Source organism: Filicampus tigris, chromosome 17 (genome assembly GCF_054856515.1).
Source record: "Filicampus tigris isolate MCC_2025a chromosome 17, RoL_Ftig_1.0, whole genome shotgun sequence".
In the NCBI taxonomy this organism is placed as follows: domain Eukaryota; kingdom Metazoa; phylum Chordata; class Actinopteri; order Syngnathiformes; family Syngnathidae; genus Filicampus; species Filicampus tigris.
In genome coordinates, this window is record NC_141233.1 from 10,544,141 (window position 1) to 10,571,504 (window position 27,364).

At 40.3% G+C, this 27,364-nt stretch overlaps 2 protein-coding genes across 4 annotated transcripts in view; both read left to right on the plus strand.

The window, feature by feature from the left end:
* The first annotated feature begins 307 nt into the window (after positions 1-307).
* zcchc10 (zinc finger, CCHC domain containing 10) lies at positions 308-3,323 on the plus strand. Its single transcript, XM_086012730.1, has 4 exons — positions 308-464; positions 1,186-1,347; positions 1,505-1,543; positions 2,742-3,323. The coding sequence occupies exons 1-4, from the start codon at positions 424-426 to the stop codon at positions 2,977-2,979; spliced, it is 480 nt and encodes a 159-aa protein (XP_085868856.1). The 5' UTR covers positions 308-423; the 3' UTR covers positions 2,980-3,323.
* A 1,193-nt stretch (positions 3,324-4,516) lies between these two features.
* aff4 (AF4/FMR2 family, member 4) overlaps positions 4,517-27,364 on the plus strand; it is a 35,200-nt gene continuing 12,352 nt past the window's right edge. The window contains exons 1-3 of one of the 3 annotated variants that reach the window (XM_086012662.1): positions 4,517-4,806; positions 21,475-21,604; positions 26,123-26,908. In XM_086012662.1, coding sequence (XP_085868788.1) covers positions 21,479-21,604; positions 26,123-26,908 — 912 coding nt within the window. In that variant the 5' untranslated portion in view covers positions 4,517-4,806; positions 21,475-21,478. Of the gene's footprint in view, positions 4,807-14,611; positions 14,834-21,474; positions 21,605-22,470; positions 23,721-26,122; positions 26,909-27,364 lie in introns of those variants that run through there. The other 2 variants (XM_086012661.1, XM_086012663.1) reach the window with 2 other exon arrangements.

The window sequence follows — 27,364 nt, forward strand, 5'->3', positions numbered from 1 at the left end:
GGTGACAAAAGATAACCAAATGCTCAACCTCAGCATCTGCTTGCAAAATGACTGAACTAAGTCCAAAGCAAAAGGCAGTGTTATGTAATGTATGCAAATGTTATGTTCTGACGAATGTTTGTAACATTTTGTACAGGAAGTGAGACTTTCTCTTTTATAAGATGAAGTATACACGTAGAATGTTATACAATGCAATGGATACAGATATTCTGCAGATACAAACTCATACAATATTCCACTGTTTCTAAATAATCAATTAATAGTATGCCACCCAAATGCAGAATGCGAGTGAATGAAAGTGACTTGATCATTAACAGTTGTAGTATACGACCTTTGCCAAAGAGGGCGCGAGGCAAACTTGGTTGCTAAAAATAGAGAACTGCATTTTTTTTTTTCAAACGAAGAAGAAATATAAAATTAAAAATGGCGACTCCCATGCACAGAATAATCGCCAGGCGCCAAGCGTGAGTATTATATGAAGAACAAACAACAATCGAACAAAAAAAAAAATTATATTTTTAATCCGACCGTTTTTATGCGGACTAAATGATCTCTTGTCGAGATGGTTAATACTAAACGTCAACGCTACCGGACTCAAATAGAGCTCAAAATGCTGCGTTGTCTTTCGCGTCTTCAAACATTGTTTAAACTAAAAGCAGCAAGTTTTCATCTCTTTATAATAATAATTAAAAAATGTTGTTCCAGTTCGGTATCCTGGTTTGACTACAGTGTTATATCGACATTTTTTCAAACCCAGTATACTTTTCATTTGCCTTAGCATTAAAAGACAAATGGCTTGACCTCATTCTCCGTCATGTTATAACAAAATATATCTGAAGTTGTTTTGTATTCGTAGTCGTGTATTATTTTTAATGTAGCGGCAATCTATTCAAATAACAGGAAATTGACCTAATTTTTAATTTTGTGTATTTGAAGAAATGAGCATAGCCTATAGGTACTGTACATACCCCTGAGGTTTTGATGAAATCATTTACAAAATGTCCATCCATTAATTTCCCTCATTAGCTGACTCTGGGAAACGGGAAGATGTGATAGATGTGCCAATTAGTTGACCACTGTGCTGCTCTTACAAATTATTACAGACCAGTATGTTCATTCAAAAGGCCAACTGGAAGCAATGAAGTCTACTCTTTTTTTTTTTGTCGTCTTTTATGCCACCTTTAGGGAGGCTAACAAACAACACGTGCGTTGCCAGAAGTGTTTGGAGATGGGACACTGGACGTACGAATGCACTGGGAAGCGGAAATATGTGCACAGACCCTCGAGAACAGTTGAGATGAAGAAAAAGCTGAAAGAGGTTGAGAATCAACCCAGGAGCATCACCGGGTAAGTCACTTCCTGTTGCTTCACATCTTGTACTTCCTGTCGCTTCACATCTTGTAATGCAAAGGCAGCGTTGTTTCAATCAATTTCTGATACCGGAACATGCGTCAACATATGTGTTTATGAGCTACTCTAGAAGCTGTTTGCTTTCTCCCTGCAGACCAGGACAACAAAGCTCCAGTGAGAAGAAAACTAAGAAGTAAGTTGCCTTATTTGTTTAATTTGTTCTGCGACCACACGTTTTTTTAAAAGTGTTTTTTTAAACATGTTTTATCACAAGACTGTATTGCACTGTATAAAACACAAAGCAATATTTGCTCTCCACATAACCTGCAAACAAGTTCAAAATGTGAGCACAAAAGACAACTATTCCTAGTGTATTGTGTCCTTCCTTCTTGTTTGGGGTCTATGAACTGCATGCACGCAGCATTTCCACGTTCGATGTCATACATCACTGAAACCTCCGGTGCGGGGGAGACTTTAGCGGAGCGCACTGTTCATGGGATGTAGCCCTAACCCAAAGTCCCTAAACCAGTTAAAAAGAACAAGGACCGCTCCTTCCTTTAATACTAAGACTACCAGAAGTCTAAAACTACTAACTTCATCTACCAGAGCTTCCCACTGAAAATTCGTAATTCAAAATTCTGTGAGTATCTTGTTTACCATCTTAATGTCACATTACTCCCACCAGCTGTTATTGTTCTTCGACTGCAAGGAAACCAATGTGAGCTGATAGTGCCTGGATGTTATAATTGAAAAGGCCCTGATACACCAAACCGACGTTGGAGGTCGTTGCGTCATTAAGCGCCGCCTGATTAGTGTAATGGCCACCGTCGTAGTGTCGTAACCCGTCTGTAAGCGTCTTGTGGGCGTTTACGTTTGTTGAATCGGCGCCGCCAGTCGTGACATTTGGTCACTCTGATCGGCTGTTAGCTAGCAAATCAGCGTGCGGAGCACGAACGTGAAGTGTCAAAGGCTTAAAAACAGAGAGCACGCCTCCGCTGCCTTAATTTTCTTACAAGTACAAGAGCGAGGGTTGACAATGTAAGTATTTCACAATACCGTGTCAAGAACGTGACGGTTTACCAAATGTCCAAAGGTACATTGGGTTTAGTAATTTCATACTATCATATTGAAAATCAACTGCCCGAAGACAGCTGGCATAGGCTCCAGAACGCCCCTCGACCCTTGTGAGGATAAGCGGTATCGATAATGGATGGATGGATATTGAAAATCAAACATGTTAATTTTGACTATCAAGTGATTTATTTTCTTTAAATAATATTGTGGTATTTCCGATGAGCGCAATGAGATATTTTCATACCGTTTCACGTCTATCCCACTGCATTGTTCTTCCTGATTTCACTTATTGACGTGTTTCCTTTACTTACTCTCAGGGCTAAAGACTCGAGTGGGAGCAGCAGCGATTCGGGCAGCTCGTCCAGTGACTCATCCTCAGACAGCAGCGATTCCTCTAGCTCATCTTCGGACGACGACAGCAGCAGCGACGACGATGACAGCTCATCATCTTCTTCCACCATTTCGTCATCATCTTCATCCTCGGACAGCTCAGACTCCGGAAGTGGCAGTGATTCAGATCAGGAACCGCCAAAGAAGAAGAAGAAAAAGAAATGAGGATGAGATGGCTGTAATAGTGTGCTATGTTCTTTTCTTAGCAGTCTACATTCCTGCATATAGTCAGTGCTAATGACATGGAAAACTGCTTGTACAGTTTTGTTAGAAATTTACAAAATGATGATTTTGGATTATTAATGTTCTTGTTTGTTGGTTCTGCTCAGGGCAGCCGCGCAAGCTATCCGAGCTGTAAAATGCTCTTTTTTTGTATTCCATCTTGACTAAAGTATATTTTAGCCAAGCTTCATCTGTATAGCTCGCAACCTTACCTATATCATATTATAGAAAATGGTAATATGTAACCTGTTAAATGAAACTGAATAAATAAATTTAAAAAGCATTCATTTTAATAGCATTACTTGGTATAGTTAATAAAAAAAATCTAATACATATTTGACTGTAAAAATGTTCATTTTGAATTTACCCATCTTAACATAGAAACTTTAAATTTCATCTCGGTTCCAGTTAATTTGAATCCTAATGACAATGGTAGATTGATTAAAAAGTTGCAGGATATGAGTATTTAATTTGAGAGCAAAGTTTTTGTATTTGTTGAAAAGTTAAACTTGTATAGTACAGTCATTAAACATACTAATACTTCAAAAGTCTATTTCCTACTTAATTTCTATTTTAAAAATCATTTGGATTTTTTCCCCACGTAATTTCTTGATATTGTGAATTGTAGGTTTTTGTTAGCTATAACATTAGAATGTAAATAATATTAAATATTTCACTCAGTCGTCAATGAATACGTTTTAATTAAATTACATTTGAGTTTTCTGCAATATTAAGAGTTGAGATGTTACTGTACAGTACATCAGTGAACAAAGAATCAGTATTAATAGAGTAATACAATTAGAGTAAATTAAATATACTGAATGAAATTTGTTTTTATAGATTATTTTTCATAATTATGCACTTTATTTACAATTTGATACATATTAGCGTTCTATTCACAGATTTAGGTTGTAGTTTTTATTAATGTCTCTAGGGGCGCTAAAATCACATGTTCGCTGGATGAAACATGAAGTTAGGAAGTTGTGGCGTTAGAGGGTGAAAATGCTGAATCAACATTCAGTTCAAGACGAAAAAAGCTTAATCTTATGAGCAGGAAATTATTCAAATAACACCGTCTTTTTACGTTTTCAAATGTGGTTTACAGATCGTGACGAACGACAAGAATGGACGTCATTACTTGAGGTATGGACGTCACCGAAATGTTGCATTTTGAATTGGAAATATCATGATCATAAATAAGCGAATGAACGCGTTGCTCCTTGGTCTTCGCCTCTTTAGAATGTCTCTGTTTAGCTCACCTCCTAGTAGTTGTTGCAAACAATGTAAATAAAATTATACTTGTTTATTTGATGTTTAAATCAGCCGAACACACCCGTGTTGTATATCGGGCAAGACGTGCGAACTTTACTTCTGACAGCAACTCGCGCTTGTGTTTACATGGATTTGCGTGACCTGAGTGTTAAAGTGTCCCATGTCCATGAACGCAACACAGGCTCGCTGTCCTCCATGCATCCATTCCTGTCTGTGGTACCTGCTGACTACTGAACTTAGCTAGCAGCCTTACCTTAGGAGGCACTTCTTTCCTGGATTAAAAACATGAACGAACGTCCGAAAAAATGATTTAATTCGTTTTCCTCCCGATATGTGAACCCTAATTGAGGAAGAGATGGGGACCGTCTGTTGGGCTGTACGGTCTTAGCTGTTACGGCGTTTTGCTGGGTCCATTTTGCGTGTAATTGGAAGTGGAAAAGACAAAGAAAAGAGCTTTCCAATAGCTAGAATGGTTTGGGCCTAAAAAGAAGACAAGAGGTAAGGATGCCGGATGTTTCCAAACTGTATGTTTTATTGTTTAACTGTTCGCAGTGGTTGTGCGACGTTTTCAGCGAGTGTTAATAAAAGTGGCCGCGGAAATGTTACATGTTTTGCGAGCTTGTTAGCCGTTAGCTTTGCTCCCCTCCCAAGTACCAGCGAATGGGGCTAGCCAGCGTTATGCTCATGCCAATATGCAGGTATGGAGGGAGCACTTAGCATCTGCTAAATTTTGCTGTATGGAATGAAGAAACATTGTCATGTTAGTCCGATTTTAGGTTACGTTCATGGCGTTTTTTTTCCGTTTTGCAAAAGAGCTTTTTTTTGTCCTTTTGCCAACGTTAACTGATTACATTTAACTTGAATTTTAACGTTTAATTTCCAATTGAGGAAAACGAGTGAGTATTTTTAAAAAAAAACCAAATCAATGCTTTTACAACCACTGATGGGACAAGCCGAGTCGCAGCAACTTTTTTTTCTATTTACCTTGCTCATCTGTTTTGTTTTATAAAAGCTACTGGTTCTGCAACTTTTTATACCAAACACCAGCTCTAAGACTATTGACCAACATTTAAATGCAATAACGTAGTAGGTCTAAGGGTTCATTAAAAAATGAAGCAGATGTTTGATTCCTAAAGTGTAATTATAATAACATCTGCTCAGTACAGTACCGTACAAAGATCTGTTAGCAATTATAGTTTCAGACCTCAAAAGGCGATGTAGTGTGCATGAAGTTTCGGGAATAAGGCTGCAGCTATCGGGTATTGTTAAAATTGGATATTCTGGATAAAAACTTATTTCGCGTAAAAGTTTATTTCCCGTTTACTGTTTCTTAATTGTTGTTTATTTGGTATTGTTAAACGCTTAAAACCAAACTAAATAACAACAATTGAGCAATAACGCAAGAGGGAGTGATGTTTTACTTGTCTTTCAGTAACTGGTTTGGTCTATAAGCATGTCAGAAAAGAGGAAGAAATGTTCATTGTTGTTTTCCACAATAAAAGCATACGAGAGAGACATTCGCCAGGGATCTTTAAAAGGGAGGGGAGGGAGTTATGCTTGTTTCAGTTCAACGGGATTGGCTGTTAAACATGTTTCCGAGTTTAAAAGGGTGTGGCTCACCACTTGATAAGAAAACTGTCAGTTTTGTTGTGGAAAGTAAAGAGACATGACTCGCTTTTCGTTTTTTTTATATGCATTGCATCGCGACAGTTCTTTTACTGTAATTGTGTAATTAAATACAATTAAAAATAATCACAGTTCTTGTCACACTACGTCAATGAAATGGCCACCTGGGGACAGTATAAGACAGACAGACATATACTGTTTATACTGTTTATTAAGTCATTTAACTCCCCTGAGCTCGTCAGTATTATTAGTCGTCCTATGCAAAGGATAAAGACTGTATGACTGAGTACTGTTGTATTGTCTGTTTACACATGTGCTGCACCATTTGTGTTCAGCTTGTTGCCAAAAAGGTTATAGCACCACGTCAAAGCTGTGTTGGCATTAAACTAGTGGACTGAAAGGCTAAACAAAAAATATATATATATTTTCCAAACTTGTTCAGCTCTAATCTCAAGTAATATACACACATGACAAATAGAGGCAAGAGTGGCCAACTTGTTTATCTCGGTTGACACATCCTGTTTGGGGGGGGGGGGGGGGGGGGTGAGGAGGGGGTTGGATGTCTTTGTTCATGAACTCTTTTTAATATGGGTGTCTTTGTTCATTCACTCTTTTTAATATGAGTAAGTGTAGACTGGTGTTAGCGGGCACTGTAAGTAACTATTTAACATTATCAACGGTCATGCAACGGTGGAAAGAAGGTAACCTCATTTAATGAAGGAGTCCTGTTCCTACGGCGACGATATTATTCAAATTTGTACAAAAAGGAATAGCATACCTGAGTCGATCACTAACAAGTAGAAAAGTCATAATTACAGTACATACAGTATTTGTATCAAAAATACTTTAGGCCATAATTATAAATTAGTCAAATGAAAAACACTAAGTTTGGGGTTAACTGAGCAAGCCTTCTTGTACATTCTGATGACGTATTCTCTTTGCCATCACTGTTATTCATTTATTCAGTCATTCATTTTCCACCACCGGTAAAATACAACAGTAAAAAAGCCAAGAGTATTTGCTGAACTCTCACTCTTTTTTTTTTTTGTCAAATTCCAACTTACATTACATTACGTTACATTATCTAGTGCAAGTTACCATTTACTACGAAATTATATGGCTTGTAAAAATAAAGCTTCAAGCCATCCAGCTGTTTTTTTTTACCCTTCCCTCAACTAAATAGTTCAATGACATTTGCCTTTGTTATGCTTACATAACTGTAGCTGCGGGTAACGTCGTCGTTTGTTTCAGCTGCAATTTGAGCCCAAACATGGTTATTGCATTCAAAATGTCTCTAAGCCTTAAAGGACAGTCCTCTGCCTTTCTTAAGATTTTCTGACAAACCCAACTTCCTTTTAAATGGAGACACTTGTCTAAAGTTGCAAGTTTGATGGAGGCTTTTCAAAAAAGATATCTGCCAGTTGAATCAGTCCCAGTCTAATCAGACCGCAGCAGCGCATTATGACTTAATACCATAGCTCACATTTTACAACAATAAGGTACTCAGAAACTACAGATAATCAAATGCGGGGAACCAACATATGACATTTTGAGGTTACAAACAAGGAAATCGTTTGCAGAGTGGCTTAAGGACATGTTGTCACGTGTCGCTGCTTACTGTTTGTGACATTTATATTTATGGCCCAGAAGTGTTTTGGGAAAAAAATATTTACAGAAATTATGACTTTACTCTCATGTTATCTATCGTAGGTTAGTTGTAGGCTCTGACTTGCTTACAAATTAGGATCAAATTAAACCTACTATAGTTTTTAAAAAGAATTTTTAGTAGTAACAGAAGATGGCTGACATTGAGAAACTGTTGTTGGGCATTTGATTTCATTTTCTTCAGGGGAAATTAATCAAGTATTTTTTCTTAATGGTTTGTATTTTAAATGGGATAAGATAACACAAGCCCTAGCTTGACTGAAGTTCACATTTTGTGTTATAGCAGTACTTGGTATCTCAACATTGGGACAAAGTAGTACCTCCTCATTCAACTGTGTCACTTTTATGGCGTCTTTGGTCAAACGTTTTTTAGCGACTTCCCACACCTCTTCCAGCAGGTACTTTGTGTAATTGTGCCCAGCTTGTGTGGGTTCCTGATTTCATGAGACTATTACGATTATATATGGTGGGCTCAATTGTGGCCATTGATGACGCATGCATCTTAATGCAATTATATATACATAAAGAAAAAAGAGTCAATTGACATGAGACACGCTAACTAAACCAGTCTCCATGTCCATCGAAACATGTCGATCATTTTTTCTTCACCAGCTTGTCTCAATTATTTGTTGTCTTGTATCAGTGTGCTTGTTGTGGCGCGTCAACGGGCATATTTATAGGTTAACTAGTAAGCCATATGTTTGTGTGTTTCTATTTGTGGCCAAGCTGACATCCCTTCTGGCTAACAACATTGGGACGAATATACATATAGGAAATAGCCTCACAGTTCTGACACTAGCTTCACTAGTTGTGTGCTTTTGACATAGTTGGATAAGAAGGTCATGCCCCCCCCCCCTCCACCCTAGCAAACACGGTTTTGCAAAATGGAGAAGCTTGAGTGACGCAGGTTCTTTGGAAAGGTTCGGAATAGAATTGAGGCTTGTGTGTCATGTTCCACTAACACTCGTGTCACAATGCGCTGCCGGAATAATGCATCGTTTGTGTCATAGCGGGGAGAAAGGCCTCTTGAAACTGGAGTGCAGCTGACATGATTTTACTAGTGTCAGCTTGTGTTGACATTGTTACCTTTTAAATGTTGTATTTTTGGTACAGCAGCTGTGATTACAGTATGGAGTTCAACACAATAAAGCTACACTTTAGTCTCCTTGACTCACAACTCACTCAATTGCAGCACCACCAGAGTAGTAACAGGCTGAGGATTTATCCGCCTTAGACTTTTGCAAACCCTAGGAAAGTGGTGCAACTGTGTACACTTTAGCACAACATCCCACAGTCACATACCTTGATGAGGTCTGATGTGACCGGATGGATAAGAGAGTTGTTGACAGAGGACATTGCTTTCAACACGTCAGTGCTGGACTAGTTAGTTGGGTGTCAAACACACCCATGTCTTTCTGTCATGATCCTGCACACAGGTGCCATCCGTCCTCTGTTACAACTTTGATACTACCTCCATGGAAAATTGCCAAGTCAACTTTGTCCGCCCTTCTGTGCTGTTTATAGATAACAGCAACACGGAAAAGCTGGAAAAATTGCTGAATTTATAGGTAGTCTTTAATCTTTGTGGCAATTACAACATTAAAAAAAACATTTCTAATGCTCTATTTGCAAAGAGGTGGCAATTTCCCTTTACTGTATTGTATTACGACTTCTGACCTCAACAGAAGTTACAGAAGGGAGAAAAGTGCTAAAGTTCAGTTGTATTGATAATCTTTAAAAGTGCTTAACGAAAAAACAAAAAAAATTGAACCTGTGCAGCTTTGGAGAAGCATGACTAAAATAGATCTTCCCTGTGGAATTCATTGTCGACATGTTGAGTCAGCCTAAACTAGTTTTGTGCTCAAAAGAACGCTGCACGATGTTGGTCAAGGCCAACAACCACAGAGTCCCCTAGCATCATCAATTTGCTCGATACCATATATAAACGAGAGTTCAAAACAGATTTTCCTATCCCATTAAAGTATTTAGAAACATAACTGAGTAATGTACCTGGTAGTAGATAAGGAAATGTAGTCAAATACCCATTCCTAATATAGTCAACGGGTTGTGAACGTTGAAAAATTACCTTCAACATTTAAATGATTTATGTCCTCGTGTCCTTAGTTGGTATTGTGATGTAAAACAGTCACGTGAGCAGAGCTGTAAACACTTGTCGGCTCCTTCTGGTTTGAATAATGCAACACCTGCTGAGACACAAAATGCCTTCAAGTGCCTTCCCTTGCCTGAATAAGTATGTGTAATCTGTTTAGAGCACATGTCAATTCACAGTTTGTTTTGATTAGTTAATTGACGCCAATTTTGATTCCACATATATAGTCGCGTGCTAATCTTACAAAATACTCACCTCCTGTACATGCAGTCAGAAAAATAATAATATTTAAAGTGAAAGTTGATATTCTGAAATTGAAGAAAAAAAAAAAAGCTTCTCCATTAAAATGAGAGGGTCTAATTTTTCCACACCATGTATCAAAATGCTCCTTTTTAAAATTACGATTTAAAAGTACCAGAGAGCTTTGTGGGTAAGTGATAAAGTCGTTTTTGCTCATTGAACGAAGTGTGCAGTCCTTAATACCTTCAGCCAAAAGGTTGGGATTATTTTTATAGTGTCGATTAAACGTGGCCTGCCTCCTGAGGAGCATTATTACATCATGTCCGTTTGGGCGACGCATCCTCACGACATTTCCAATTAGTTCTTCTTGCCGTGGCCGCATGTGGTCTTGTCCCCACTCCTCGCCAGACAGCTGTTTCTATGAGGCAGGCCCGCAGCTATTGAACGGACACTCCTGTGGAATGCATACGGTCAGCAGGTTTGTTTCCACAGTGCCAGGGGCGCTAACACAGCTACCTACACAGAAACCTGGTCGGATAATTTTTCAAAATAGTTTATGCTGCTTTTGTTTTTAAGATCCACGCATATGACTGACTCATTGCATTCATTTACGCATATGCTGGTCTGGATTTAAAGAGCTTGTCCATTGGTTCTTTTCAGTCCGCAATATGACAAATCTGTCATTTAGGATCTTCTAGATTACATACTGTCTGCAGTTAAAATATTCTACTTGTCTTATGTATGCTTCTTTGTATATGCTGTCAGTGGCATATACTGTATAATTGATGTGCTTAAAATAACTGACCACTTAATCCAAGTATGACCTTTAAATAGAGAGGGGGGTAGCTGTGTTCTACCCTGTGGGGATGGCTGCAGTTGCTTCCAAGAAGAAAAGCTGCAGTAGTCCTAACTTAATTGTCTTTTCTTTTTCTGATAGTTTGCAGAGAATAGATTGCGACATGAGTTTTCGGTCATTTTCACTCGGAGGGCTTTCCAGCCACCGGGCTATTATGATATCATGTCAACCAGTCAGCGACAAGCGTTGGACGCTAATGTTGCAGGCCACATACGTCTTCACTCAGTGCTCCTTCTTCAAATCAAAATCAAATTGAATCCTCTGATCAAAAACTGTTGGTCAGGACCAGATGTGTGACGAATCCAACCAAAATTAAGCCAGCATGAAACATCATTTCACAACAGAGGAACACAACAACACACAAATACTACAGTAATTAATTCATTGGGAGCGGCATGGCTCAGTGGTAGAGTGGTCGTCTCCCAACCCAAACGTTGTGGGTTCGATCCCCGGACAATGTGACCATGTCGAAGTATCCTAGAGCCAGATACTGAAACCCTAGTTGCTCCTGATGCTACGTCATTAGTGGGTAAATGAGGCACAGTGTGAAGCGCTTTGAGTACCGAAGGTAGAAAAGCGATATAGAAGTGACAGCCCATTTACTATTTACATTTACCAATTACACTTCAGTAAATGAATTAATTTCTTGCCATTCTCTTGTAATATGTTAAATGCAGTGCTATTTTTATTTACTAGAAGTGTGTAACACAATTTGATTTTATGGCCTGGAATGGATTAATATAATCTCAATCTATGTCAATGGGGAAAATTGATTTGACATACGAGTGAATTGAGTTACAGGCTTGGTCATATAACAAATTAAACTCCTCAGGGAAGGTAATCAGTACTGTGTGTAATTTATGGGATACAATCAGGCACCCTGGCAGGTTTTAGTGTTGCCCAAGAAAATTCTAGGCAATCAGCACTCCAAACCTAAACACTGCTAAGATAATGAATTTGCAATATGAATAAACTCAAAAGTCCCTGGAATAAAATGAAAAGCTGTGTATAAGCTCTTGTTTGAGAGCAAATTGAAACATTGTGACTTGTGGTGATAACACATTTGTCACTTGGTGTCATCACCCCAACGTAGCTGATGAAAACATTGTGCATTTGTTACCAGCAAAAACGGCGCTCCTGTGCCTTTAAGAGGCTGCACCAGTGCTTCACGTGTGCTTGGGCACAGTTGGGGGGAGGGACACGGGGAGGGAGGGAGCTTGTTGACGGAAAGACAGGCCCTGGTTGGCTTGCCTCGCTGAGAGGAGTGAAGTCACACGGAGGAGAGGCCTTGTGGTGTAAAATAACATGTCCTTCTATGGCACAAGGCGGAATGTTCCATTTTCAGGGTGCGAGGTGAGCTCTGCTCCCTTCCTTGCTACTCCCTCCATTTAGTGTTAATGTTTAGCTTGTCAAATCTTGGTGACATATTTTTGGGGAGTCAGGAGTTGTATTTATAGACTAACGATTTGCATTTTGACGTCTTCTTGTTAATACAATAATACAGAATGCTGCCTGGAGGAATTCCATGTGATTCATTCAATGCATGGTGGTTTTAACTCTATATGCTGGTGTGATTTTGCTCCTTTAGGCGGCCGGCAAGTGTGTAACAATGAATATATTCTGCGAATATCCCACTCATAGTTTTGTCAACCTGGTAATGAGCCAAAATATTGCTTGGGACAAGGGGCTAAGATAATTTGAGCAGAGTATTCTCAAAATTCATTTATTGTGATATTATCCACAAACGTTTAGCTACACTAGCTTCACAATTTCTCTGGTTTCATGACTCTTTAGCTAGCAAATAGAGAGGTATATTTCTTAGTTAAAAATTACAGTACCTGTATGCGGAACAGAACCCGTATCCACAAGGCTGGTGTAGTGTGTTTGTATTCCGGTTCATAACATGGTATCCATCCGGTCCAAACTGTCTTTTTGAATACCCTTCATGAACAAATATGTAAATAAAGATTTCAGAAAGTCCATGCTTAGCAATGGGAATAGCGTTAAAATTGACAATATTGTTGCAGTATTATTTCCAACAATAACATAATATGACGACAATACAAATGCTATATGTTGGAAGATCATCAGCTTCTAAATTTTTTTTTATTTAATGCCACTTGGAATACTGATTACTGATGTTGGGTAGCCCAGACTGCACTGTGCAAAATAATGATACAGTACGTTCCTGTATAGATATTAAGTACATTTTATCTATGTCGACTTAAACAGACATCAAACATGTGAAACATAGATACGAGGGATGTTCCGATCAGGTTTTATGACACCGATTCATCATTCATGAGTGAGATACCGATTCCGAGCACATGGAATATCTGTATATTTTTCCATTTATTTATGTTTTTATCTGGGTAAAAAAACAGCCATATTATTGCCGTAATTTTGAAAAACAGCTTTTAGTAACACAGTTTTTAACAGATCAAAATAATCAGCAGTCTCAAAAGACTTAATTGTGCAAAAAGTCAATAAATAACATGCCACCTAAACATTGCGTGTTTCAGAATATGATAAAAGTAGAAAAAATAGTCACGTGCAGGCTTCACTTGAATAAACTATTCAATGAGTTCCTAAATTGAAATGACTCAGGAACTTTATTGTCTTGTGCATAAACAAACTATCTTGTGCATTTGTCAACGAGAAAAAAAGTCACTGTTAATCTTTTTGTGAATTATCAAATGATATAGTGGGTCTGTTGCCCACAAGTGACCTACAATGCGTCTCCCTGCATGTGGCAATAATGCCACTTACACTGCGCTGTGTCCGCCTTGACTTTACCTCGTAAACTCACCATAGTCTCCCAATTGCTTGTTCTTCAAATGTCGGATTAAGTTGGTTGTGTTGAAACTTTTGGACATGCTCCCCGCGCGAGGTACCTTTTCATGGCATATACAGTATTACAAGACGCAAACTCCACACACACAGCAGACAATGCTATGTTCACAGCAACTGCGGTGGTCGGAATATTAGATCAAAGCCTTTTATTGCCGATCACCCGCAGCTCATGCTTCGCAGCCTTGTGTTGCGTCCCTCCCCCCTCTGCTCGCAGCGGAGATGCGGCTGCGTTAGGGAGCCTTTCTTGCGCCGCGTTTCAGTTGGAGTACGTAGCTCGCGCGGGCGTGCGCGATTGCGTGCAGGGCGGCGCGAGTGATGCTTTTGGATCGAGGGACGTCGTCGCGTATTAAACAAATCAACTTTTTTGCCATTTCGTCTCGCGGCAGCCAAGCATGAGCTGCGTGTGATCGGAATTTTTGATTGGCGATAAAAGGCTTTGATCGAATATTCCGATCACGTAATTTTTCACGAAAATCGGCCGATCATGATTGGTGCCCGATCATCCCTAATAGATACAGTATCACATTTTCAAAATGACTAAAAATCAAATCAAAACAACAACAAAATCAAAACAATCTACTACAAACACACTCACAAAAGCAAACTTTAAAAGCACCATTGTGTAAACAGCTGTTTCATTTCTGACAAGTGGAAGATCAGATTTTGATTGAGCTGAATCTGTACAGGTCGACTCATTCTTTCAACCATCAGTTCTCTGCCTCTGCCAATTTAACTCACCCCACTGTTTGCCCAACACTATCGCAACACCTCCCTCTCCCCATCTTGTTCTCCACACAAGTGCAATTAGGGAAACCAACGCACACACATACACGAAAACAAAAAGCTGCGCAGGCTCTTGAAGCCTCACGCTTCAACACCCCCGCTGTTTGCTTTTGTGGTACGTCCCGAGACGAGCAGTCACCTCCTCTATCCCTACTCAGATTTGTCTCCGCTCTAAGGAAATGCTCCGTACCTCTGAAAGGTGTAAAAGTGTAGTGTCAAAAGTTCTTTATGGACGGTGGATATCGATGAAGAGGAAAAGGAGCGTTGAGTGACGGGGGAGGCTGACACACTCTTTTTGGGCTGACAAGCCATGACAGGACTACTTGTGAATCGCCGGTGAACCCTCCTCCTTCCAATGTCTCAGTGCTTTGGGCCATGGCCTTTCACGCAGGGTAAGACACTTTAAATTGAAAAAAACAAACGACTTAATTCTCCCGTCAACTGGGAAGATTTAAAAGTGAACTTAAGGTGAAGGTTTTTTGGAGTGACAGAGGCTGAAATGCTGTCACAGAGCTGAGCTCAAGCCATGTGTTGGTCACTCTTTTTCTTTAGTAAAAAATGTTTTACTCTTGTGCAAGACGTGATCTGGCTCTTATGTTGCGAGTTGGCCCGCGACAGATGAGCTGATTAATTTAGGAACAGAGTGAACTGGCTTTTCAGCTCGCCAGACTTTGACCTTTTCAACACACTGCAGAGTGATTACAATAAAATGGAGCTGGCCACTTATGTAATAAATGCAACTCAACAAATTGTGCCTATCCTCTCGTTTTCTCCTTTGTGGTTTATCGATGTGCTAGATTTGCGAATAAAATGATAGACAATATCATCTACAACTCAGGTATGTTTACTGTCAGCTTGCTGCTGTAAGCGTGTTGTCATGAATATACGCGTCGTCGTCACGGATAAATATTGGGATTCCCCCATCTGTGGTCCTTCTCAAGGTTTCTCACTTTTCCCCAGATGTTTTTTTTTTTGTTTTTCCTTGCCCTCCTGGGGGTTAAGATCAGGGGATGTCGTGTATTTGATCTGGTGCATATGTGAAGCCCTTTGAGACTTTCCTGTGATTAAGGGCTATATAAATAAATTTGACTTGACTTGACTTGCACATTTACACGTAGCACTTCCCATCTGCATCATTTCAGAAAGTGCTCATGAATAAGTTAATGTATTGTATGATTCTGGAAAATGTGGATGTTTCAGTATTATGTCCTCAAAGTTGTAGTGACATTGTTAATAAGACGTGGGTCCATGTCCCAAGAGTGAAAATGGTTCGGCAAAGACTGACACTATTCAAATTAACCTTGTATGCAAGATTTGCTGAAAACATTTGCTTTGAGGACCAGTTCAACGTCATATCTGTTCCAACACCACTTGCGAACTAACCATACGAATGAGTATGAGTATTTTTAAACAAAAGCTGAACTAAATTACTAGTTAAGTGTGATTTGCTGTATTATACTCTGTGAAGTTGTTTATTGTTAAATATTGCCATAGAGAATATTGTTGTGCAAGGTTTTGCGGAGGTACAGTATGAAGCACAACAAGAGCTGCTGTTTTAGAAACGTTGTGGGAATTTACTGAATTTTTTTTTTATCAAGTATCCTCAAATTGTCGTTATCGGAAATGTTTTCCAAAAATAATCTAGTATATTTATTTGCCCCTGTCGCCCATTCAGTCGTTGAGCTAAGTCAAGCTGAGTTTTTATTTCTTGGCACTTGTTAAGAATTCATATGTACAAATCACTAAACTGTTGCTCTTCCAAAAATGACTGGAACCTTAGTGATATCGAAAGTCAAGCACCTTGTCGTTATGAACCAATTTCATAATGGAAGGATGTGCGTTTTGTCAGAGATTAGATGGGACCGATAAGACTTTGACTATTTCCACTTTGAGGCCAGTTTTTGAAAGTTAGTCTTTAGTCACTAAATTGAGGATGTTGAAATACAATCATTTTAGTTGAAAATTGTTCCAGTAAAGTCCGGTTGTTTTTTTTTTGCTGTTGCATGTATTAAAAGACAACACTGCTGCAGAAACAACTAAAAACCAGAGCTGGGCATCGCCTATTACCCGCCTGCATATTTAATCGACCCACGTGGTCCCATTCGGTCCGGGTCAGCCAAACGACGTCGCGGCGGACGTAACCTGTACCACGTCACACGCAGGTGCCGCACTAGTAAGGAAAAAATAAAGAATAAAACAGCGTTGTGTACCTTGCAGTCTCACAGACGCAATGACATGTTCCCCATATTGTTTTTATTTCACAGATCACCACACTGTGCATGTGTGTGTGTCTGTTGTTTTTATTTGATATTTTTTCATTGTTTGGCAGCATGTCTGCTCGTGCGGCACCTGCTTGTGACGTGAAGATCACGTTCCCGCCGCCGATTGGCTGTCGCAGACGAGGGATTGACCGGGACCACATGGTTGATTAAATATGCAGGCCGGAACGCGGTGGCAGTTAGGCGAAGCGGAAGTCAACCCAAACATATATTTTTTTCAAGAATATGTTCCCAGCAGGCCCACTAGTTGAAACACGGCATTCTGATTAATTTTGCGTTTGTGAAATATAAATTAAGCAGCAAAATGCACTTGTTTTTAGCCATCTCTGGGGTCAGCCATTTTGTCTTGTGCCGACTGAAAATGACATCACAGCTGCTCAAGGACCAATCACGGCTGACCTGTTTTCTGAATCTGAGCCGTGATTGGTCATTGTGAGCAGTTGTGATGTCATTTTCAGTCGACAGAAGGCAAAATGGCCACCCACAGAGATGGCTAAAACGAGTGGATCAACACTTATTCCACAAACGCAATATTTATCAAAATGCCTTGTTTCAATTAGTGAGCTTGCATAGAACATATTCTTGAAAGAATGTGTTTGGGTTGACTTCCACTTTTTAAGCACTATACATTTACATGCAATTGTTAAGAATGTTTTTAACATTTATTTAGGTACTGTTATTCAACTTAAGTGCAATACATATTAGTGTATCATTTAAGTTTTCTATTTTGCTACACTTAAGCGGCGTGTTAATGTTTATACTGTTGCTCTGGCTTACATTAATATTAAATGTACTTTTTGGAATTAATACCTCTGCTATGTGATTTTTTTTTAGGTGGTACAGTATGGTGCCACAGTATGGTAGAAACCGTCGTCGGACAAGTCGCCTTCTACTTATGATCATTTTCTTGAGTAGTGTATGATGGGGTGTTACCCCTGTTTAATAAAAACCTACAGAGGGGCTCAATTGAGAGGGCCGAATGAACCTGAGCAGTGTTTACAAAGGATTGTTTCCCTGTGGCATGTGATTGTTAAGCGCTATGCTAACAGTGGCCCGTTTACACATTGAGCTAAAACGTGACTTTGACAGCCTTCTTCACATTTACGTTATGTATCAGCGTACTCACGGAAGCCTCGCTGGTGTAGTTGAGTGCAACGCCAGAAGCAATTGAATCTTTTCTTTTTTGCATGTATTTTCTTTTATCTTTTATTGAAGTTTCGACTCTCTTGTCATCCATTTTGTTCCGCCTCTTATCACGCCGTGTACTGTTTATGCAGCTTGACCCCTCACAGCGTCAACTTTTTTTTTAGTTTTTTGTGGCAGCCGACATGCGAAGAAGTGGCACAAATGTTCCAACTGTTTTAGTCGAACATGGATACACTGCACCGTGTTCTTGATTGTTGTTGCTTCCAACGAGTATATAATGCCTGAATTATACATGAAATGACACAGAAATGCTCATCTTCGATGACTCATTTGCGCTAATTATGTTGTGCCTCATTTTGCTGTTTTAAAGTAGTACCATGTGCTCGCTCTCCCACATGAAACGGGCACTGCCAGTACCACAAATTTCGAAGAATGCTCTGGGCAGCAGATATTTTATTACTGCATTGCTGCTCATAAAGCTACATTTCCAACTAAAACGTCAGTTGTTGTAGTTGCTGAAACTAGAAGATTGTCAGCTATAAAGGGGATACCTAGTTTATGATGGAGTTCCATTCCCACGGCAATGACGTGATCCGAACTTGTACTTCAGAATACGGCGTAGTAAAGTCATAGCCGCAGTTAATATTTGAATTAAAGACTGCAAAGCCACAAATACCAAACAATTCAGTGCAAACCAGAAAGTTCACCGGAACTGAGCGTATGATGCACAATGACAAATTCTCACGCCAAACTAGTTCGCAGAGGTAGCATAAGTACAGTACTCACACGGTGTACTTAAGTAGAAGTGTAGATACTTGAAAGTAGGAGTATTTAAATAAAAGTAATATAGTACAGATTCTGAAATTGTTTTTCAGATAAGACAGGAATTTTTAACTAGGGCCCGACCGATGAGAGTTTTTTGAGGCTGATGCCGATTTTTGCCAGAAAAAAATTACAGATGAATCGACCGATTAATTAAAAAAATATATCTAATGTTTAAAATAATTATTTGTTTTTCCCCTAATGCATTTCAGTGGTTGTGAATTATACACGGATTTATGCTATTCATGGGTCGGCCTGGTCCCTATTCCCCGTGAATAGAGAGGGCAACTGTAAATATATTTTCCTCCAAATAGTTTACTTTTCAGTTCCCAGAATGCATTGCGCCACGCAATGCATTTAATTGTGCGTTTGTGTCACCGGTAGTTGATTGTGTGTCATATTTAACACATTTACAGTATGTTTGATGTATGTTGCACTCTTTTATTGATGTATTTATTTTTCAAACCGTGACTTTAGGTTATGTGTGAAATAGTCACATCCAACGTATTGGCAGTGAAGGAAACGTAGTCATGCCCATTCCCCTTAACGAGTCTCCTCTCCAAATGCTTTTCCTAATTGAAGTGTTTTGAAGGAAGAAAGTGAGAGATAACCGTGGTGTGTTGATTGTGTGCATATCCGAATAGCCCAAATCATTCCCATTTACACCGATAAAGTGACCACTAATTGGGTGTGTCAAACACGTCTCAGTGGTTATTATGGGCTTTGTTTGCATCAAGACTATTTGTAGACAGTAAATGTGTGTGTGCTGCCAAGCCTAAGTGACTCATTTAGTGCGCTGCCAATGACGCGAAACGCCCCGTTAAAAGTATTTGGTTGTGAAATCAACAATCTTCCGGATGAACACGCACATAATCACTCAATATTTTATTTGTAAGCGGCCATTTGTTTGATTCATACAAAAGTCAGTTGAATTTCTTTTAGGATATGTTAAGTGTTGTCTAGTAAGACCTTTGCTTTTGACTTCCTTTAAAATGGCTTCAAACCCATCTGCTTCCTATCCTCTCGACAGCAACAATTCAAGTAATCCCGGCATGCTGCGTTAATAATGGTGAGGCGGTCGCCCGAGCGCTCTGTGTCAACAGACGTCAAATCTTTGTTGCTCTTGGCTGAGCTCAAGCCGTTGAGGAGTAAAACCGAGAGGTGACACGCCTGGCTTGATGTGCTTGTTTTTTGTTTCAAAGCTCACTGCTGGACAAGCTGGTGGGTGAACATTGTGCTTGTAACAGCTTCTTGACTTCTCTCTGCTGCAAGTTGACATGTGCGAGCACTGCAAACACTCTTTAGTAAGCCCCCCACTTCCCTTCTGTTTGAATTATGCACGCTATGGTCAGAAGCTCGTGACATGCCGACATGTTTGTTGTCACTTTTGTCTGTCCAATTTCTTGCCAAAGGGCTTTTTGAAATTGTGTTCTTTATACACGGTTAGTTTGTGTACAGCGTACTGTATGCCAATGTTTTGGCAATAAGGTGCTGGGTAGGAACCAAGTTAACACTACTTTACTAATTTGGGTCTTGAACCGAAAAGGTTCAGAAAATCTGTGTGTGACAGCACTTTGCTAACAAGGATGTGGCACTAATTAAGGTCCAATGTGGTTTTATGACAGTCTTTTTGTTGTCTGCCTCAGGGAAAATTGTCTTTACAGTGGTACCGCCAAAGTTCAAAGATTTGAAAAAAAAAATATATTTTTTTACGCAACATAGGGAATTAAATGCAATACGCCTTTATTTTCCCTGCGGTGGGGGATTTTATTTTATTTGTTTTCAATCTGTCGACACATTTACAACAACCGGCAATGAGAAAAGGAGAAGGAGACGAGTAGTACAAGTGGCAACTGTATATGAATAATATATGTAATATGTATGTATCATGGTACCAAACATTACATGAATGAAAACAAACTATATATACAGAAGTCACATGAACAGTAACAAGAACAATTAACAGCATTGCCACTGACAAAAAAATGGATATGGAATCAAAATGTCCCATAATAGAGGCTACTTTCTGTGTATCATTTTAACATTCTTAAGTATTACACAAGTGTCGTTGACTTGACGTTCAAACAATTAGTGACACACTCTGTAAAATACGCATGTGGTGAGAGCAAATTTCTAGTTTACATTCGGCATCATCACACTTTCTGTTGATGGCTTGTACATCGCAGCGTGTATCTCTTTTCTTTCTCACAACAACTTCAGTTTCCTCATCTATAGTTGGCAGCAGCAGATTTGTAGAGGTGCAGGTCTTAAACTCTTGGATTTTTGCACGGTTTATTATTCAGGATGCTTTGGAGATGCAAATGTAGTTGGAGGTTCATTTTCTGTGCTCAAGGAAGACACATTAACAATACTCATTGTTGGTCCCGAACCACCTAACAATAGCTAGCGTTTTTTTTTCCATGTCGCCTTTCAAAATGGCCTCTATTAGTTTTCGATGATCTACAAACGGGCGCTGAGCATCTACTGTATTCAAGGGGCTTGCTTGCAGTCAATGTAGGCTACTGCAGTGTCTAGACGAGTCTAAGCCTATTAGAGACTACTTTCTCCACTGCGATTCTTACTGTTTCTGTACGTGTAGCTTTAGCCGACTGTCCTTTGTAGACTTGGTCGTAAACGTTGGCTCTGAGCAGGAAATGGATAATGGCGGCCTAACAGAATGGCCATGTACTGTCAAACTGTTGTTTGAAAGTTTTAAATCATATGCGCATGAATTCACAGTCCTGATGCATATTACATATACAGACTTGTGTTGTTTGTGCTTCCAGCAACATGAACCGTGAGGACCGGAATGTGCTCCGAATGAAAGAAAGAGAAAGGAGAAATCAAGAAATCCAGCAGGGAGGAGGAGAGGCGTTTACAGCGAATTCCCCCCTTTTCCCCGAACCTTACAAAGTGGTAAGCTAATTTTTACTCTAAAGTCCGAAAGGCTCGTTTCTGCTCGACATGTTAGCTTGGCAAGGAACATTTACTGTATCTCACAAGCCTGCTTACAGCTTGAGTAAGTGTGGTTCAGTTATTCAGTTATTGTTTGCCATTCACGTTCCGTTTAGTGGGACGCGTTTGAACAAGTTTCACTGACATGACGTAATTGACACTCACTTGTAATTAAGAGGCTCTTAAAATGTCACCATGGAATCAGCTGGAGACAAAAATTTGACACACGCCTGTGACTTTTTTTTTCCTGTTTGTTTGTTTCATACAATTAGAAATATTTACTACACTGTAGTTATGATTATACTACTGCGTTATGTCTCCGCCATAGAAACGGAACATGTTAGGTTCAATAGCCGACTTTACACGGAGCCTTTTTTGAATGATTTCATTCCGAATGAAGCTCTGTGGTCAGCTGTTTACATGTGACGTGATCAGTTCCAATCGGCCGTTTATTTCCTCCACCCTGTCAATCAGATCAGCCGTGTTACAGCCGTGTGACACGCGGAGATCGATGTAAATGACACGTGATCTATCAAGATGAATGGACTTTATTCATCTATTTAGCATAATATTCGTCATTGTTTTAACACTTTTATTAAAGCAGCATCTTGATTAAAAACAAGTTACCAATACTTAAAAACAAGTTCTCACGTCGCAGACAAGCTTTGGTAAGATGCTGCCATTTTAAAGTGCGTATACAACAATGTCACTATGCATTTACGTCAAGACAGAGCATGCGCAGACCCGATTGAACTGTTTACGCTTCTTCGGATTGGCAAAAGGAATATACCACCCCTGTGTATTCGGCCTTTTTATTCCGATCGGGGTGTTTATATGGAGCATTTTCATTGCGATTGGTCATTCGGATCCTTTCTAATCGGAATATATGGCTCCACGTAAACCCGGCTCCTGAAAAATCTAAATTTTCCATAGTTGTGACTGTGAATATAAATGGTTGTCTGTTACATACTGTATGTGGCTGCAATTGGCTGGTTCCTGTCCAGGTTGTACCCCGCCTTCTTTTTCGATTCCAGCATATTCAAGGCTAAGATGCTAACTGTTGTGCTTGCTTGACATGAAATTGCCTCGTAGAATCGATTCAAACGTGCAACATGAGTGCGAATGACCGACTGTAGCGCTAACAGAGCGGTGAGGGCCAGCAATGAGTCATTGCAGTTCATTGCGGGACTTCTTGAAGTGTCAGCAGTGAGTGTACTCGTCTTATCCCGTAGGATTTTCCACACGCTTTCATAATTGTATAATATAATTAAAGCCACGATGAACAGAACATTCTTAAAGACATCAAAGTTTGATCTGTGATAATAGGTGTAAGTCTCTAGGCATAATCCCACCCTGAAGCAAGAAATCAACAAGTGGAGCAACGCTGACATGGTGAAAACCGGACATAGTTGACTAGACGTGCTGTAATTGGTAGTTTCAGGAATTGCTGGCAAGGAACGGTTATGTCCTACATGTAACAATGATTCCTTCTATGCTTGGGATGTGTGGCTGTAGTGAGACGGAAGCCCTTTCTTACAAACAACAGAAAACAAGTCAAGTCTTTTGGTTAATTTCAAATCATGGCGGCAGCATCACGCTTCGGGGAACACGTTAAAGCTGGAGCCGTAGACCAATGGAAGAGCTTCTGGAGCATTTCAAAAAGAGCTCACACCTTGAATTCTATTGAAAAAAAACTACAGGGTGCCCAGAAGGGGGGCTATGCACAAGAGATGTGGTATGTTGCACTTCCTGCCAGAAGATTGTCAGCTTCTAATACAAAACATTCTTTTGATTTAACACCCTCAGTTAGTTGGAACGGTTGTGAAATTGGAGAGTGAAACACATCCTCATCCCATGACCTCCTCGTCATTGATGCGCACAAACAAGCCATACTGTCGATGTAGGCCAGCCAGCCTTCTCCGGCCTGGGCTGTACGACACTAAAGAAGATTTGCGCTTCCCGCATTGATCTAATCTTTGCCACTAACCGGATTTGTGCGGAGCTAAGTAGCTCTTCCCCCTCCAGAGCTCGAGCGAGTCGTTCGGGCAACGGTGAGGAATGTGAAAGGCGACCACAGGTGAGTGACAGCTGAGTGTTTTAGCCCCCGAGGAAGCGAAAGGGGAGAAAACATTGCAGGAGTTGACGTCTTTAGCCTTCGCTTGGGAGACAGCACTGACATGCTACACACAAATCGACATGCAATAAGCCAAGTGTTTAAGATGGGGGATTTGTTTTCTTTCTTTCTGGTCTGTATCTCTAGTCTCCTCCTTGTCTGCGTCTTACGTAAGCTTTTGCTGCATGACTTTTTTCTTCTTCCCCTGTCATGCTCCACTAAGTGGAAGTGCACCGTGGTGCATTTAAAGACCATGTGTGCACAACAATTGCTTCTTATGCCTTGGATATGCACAACAGCAGACTGCTGTGATAAAATCAAATTTGAAAGAGAATGAAGAAGTCATCCATTTACAAAAAAAAAAAAAAAAAATGTTCTGTCTTATCAAATTTGTCAGATAATCTCAGTAACTGGGCAAGACAAGTTCCTTATAGATAGCATCTTTAATGGCAGTAAACGTGATCGTGAACAGTCATTTGGACACTCCACAATGTTGTGTGTGGCCATGCTTGTTCCGGGAAGCTGTGTGGCTCTTTAGTTCCACCCACCCAGTCTGCTTCAGTTTATACACTCCTCCATAATAGTCACACATTTATTTTCTTTTAAACTCCAGTTTGACTGGACATACAGAGCAATATACCGTTAACGTTGTTTACAATTATTCCGAATATGCATACAAATAAAGGCCTCCCACAAGTTCATACTTCACTACAAATGCAGTTGAATAAACACACGCTGTTGTTAGGAAAAATGCCAATCCACAATAATTTGAAATGCGCTGCCGACAGGTGACAGTGCAAGTTGTCATTCTAAAAAGAGCACTCCTAAAATGATACTTTGTACTACTGTCATTAATGATCAGGGCAATTATAGAGTTATAACAAAGGTTTGAACATATTAAATCATTTGAAAACTGCCCTACTTAAAATACTGAAAAGAACTCTTTCATGGCTTGACGCACATCATCTGCCGTACGTAAAACCTGTTTAAAAGGAATTCTTAAGAACCTCAAGAAATCCTAATTGCTCACCTCCCTAAGCAAGGCTAGCAGGGGGTCGTCAAGTTAGTGTTATGACCAAGCAAGCGTCTTCCTGCCTCAGATAGCAGCTTGTGTTTCCTCTGTGTAAATCTGTCGAACAAAATTGCGGTCTGAGTCTGCACGTGAAACTGGATACTCCCCCTAAACTGTGACATGCTAGCTGTTAGCAGCTTGACGGTAACCTTTGGCCACAGTGCAAGATTTTACATCTGGCTTTGATCGATACACTCGCATCTGTGTTCACAGACGAGTGAGGTCAGTCGCTCTGAACAAGCCTACAATGACTGCTGTACACTACTTTATTCCACAGTTTTACTTTGTTACCAAGGTAATTTTGTCATCTTTGTAATGAGGGTACAGTACATGGGCCGCACATCACGGCTTCCCTTACTATCGACACTTTTCGACTGACAAAAAAGTTATTGAACCCACAGTTGCTCTTGATTGTTAGTTGAGTGGAGTAGCCCAAAATTGTACTCAATGAAAACTACTCTGACAAGTACAAGTGATCTCAAAAAGTTACTTCAGTAAATGTAGGAGTAAATGTAGTGCGTTTCTACTTCTTTTGCTGCTGCTGCGTCAGGATGTGAATGTGGAGAAAGTGTTTTGAGTACTTTGATGGGATATAAGTGAAAGCCAATTTACAGATACCACTGTGTCCTCTTTTCTGCAGCAGGCCGATTTCCTGCTGCCCTCACTCTCCGCTTTAATAAATCTCACGTAATTACTGGAGACGTTTGTCCTGCTGCTGTTCTTTGTTGGTGTGTCTCAGTCCAACTGATAAATTCAATGCGGTGTAGTTTTTCACAAAAACCCAAACCGAGGCAGGGGAAAAAGAGAATTAGTTGGTCATTTTGCAATTTCCTGTTTAGTTTTTGGTATGTCCCTTTTTCTACATTCTTCATAATGAGATTTCACACACCGATGACCTTATTGGTTGTACAAGTTATACAGTATAATTTTTTTTTTAACAACATGTTCCTTTGTTTGTGTTTTTTATTTTATTTTCTGCGGCATCAAAAGGTCTAATGTCAAATCTTATCTAGTCCCCATTGCTTAGCTCCAAAATTCCATCAGGTCAGATTTTAATTTGTGGTGCTTTTGGTCAACATCTAGTCAATTATACTCATGTCATCCGTAGCTGACTGCCCGTGTCTTATTGGCTTGTGGCTGTTGGTCATTTTTCCTTTTTTCTCCAATATTTGTATCATAAGCTTAAGGATGAACTTCCATACTGACTATATTCTCTCTTCTCCTTGTTTTCTCCATCCTCATCCTGTCCTCTGCCCCACTTCTTCCTTCCTTATTTTTATGTCTCCTACTCCAGTCCAGCAAAGAAGATAAACTGTCCAGCCGCATTCAGAGCATGCTGGGCAATTACGACGAGATGAAAGAACCAATTGGCGAGGCACTTCCGAAGCTTAGCGCCAAACCCTCTAACAGCTCGTCTTCCTCCGAGGAGAAATCTGGCGCGCCTTTGTTTGGCGAGAACCAGCGAGGAGGTGGCAGCAGTCAGAGCAGTAAGTGGACTCCCGTGGGCCCTGCCTCAGCTGCCTCCTCATCCCAGTCTCAGAAGCGCTCCGGACTGCAAGGCGGGCACAGTAGCCAAAGGGGCAGCGGCGGCGGTAACGGCAGCAGCAGCGGTAGCCAAAGACACAGCGAAAAGAAGTCAAGTAAACACAGCAGCGGCACGGAGCACTCCAAGTCGCACACGTCGAGTCCAGCCAAGGGCTCTCTGAGCTCTTCCGGCGGCAACAGCCACTCGCGGAGCTCCTTAGCCGCCGAGCAGCATCACAGCAAGGAGCGCTACAGGTCCAAGTCCCCGCGAGACCGAGAGGCCAACTGGGACTCGCCCTCGCGGGTTCACACCTCCTTCCCCAGCGGACAGCACTCGAGTCAGGCTTTCCCCCCATCGCTCATGTCTAAACCGGGCTCCATGCTCCAGAAGCCCACGGCCTATGTAAGGCCTATGGACGGCCAGGAGACGGCGGAAGCTAAGAGCTCGCAAGCGGAAAGCTACAGCGGACAGTCGCACAGCAGCACCATGGGGGAGATGAAGTCCAATGGCAAGGCCTCGCTCACCAAACTCAAGATCCCCTCGCAGCCTGTAGAGGTATGGTTTGGCTGATAGTGTCACAAGAATAATGCATTTGCTCAAATTGATGCCGTACCGCAATTAGTCAAGAGGTGCCTCCATTTAAAACAAATGACCTCAAATAGACTTCCTTTCCCTCCCATCAGTAAATATAACAGATAGTAACTGGAATTATATTGACTCTTTTTTTCATACATGGACCTTGACTGGGTAACTGCTGAGCTTATCTGAACTCTGTTGATACAATAAACAGGAGCACCTACTGAAGCACATAAAGAGTCTCAGATGAATTAAAATGTCAAGACTATTTAAGGTGCACTTACATTATGCGGAGACGGCGTTTGCAATGATAAGCATATTAGCATAGCAATGATTAGCATTCCAGTCGACCGCAATGTGTGCATCCACGTTAATGTTCAGTCCAACATCATGAAAATAGATGTCACAAATGCACATTATTAAAGATAATATAAT

What these genes read in the sequence shown, in the direction of transcription:
- zcchc10 (XM_086012730.1), top strand. Translation starts at nt 424, where the DNA reads ATGGCGACTCCCATGCACAGAATAATCGCCAGGCGCCAAGC. An exon ending in ATAATCGCCAGGCGCCAAGC is followed by an intron (nt 465 to 1,185) that starts GTGAGTATTATA and finishes TGCCACCTTTAG; the next exon opens with GGAGGCTAACAAACAACACG. An exon ending in AGTGAGAAGAAAACTAAGAA is followed by an intron (nt 1,544 to 2,741) that starts GTAAGTTGCCTT and finishes ACTTACTCTCAG; the next exon opens with GGCTAAAGACTCGAGTGGGA.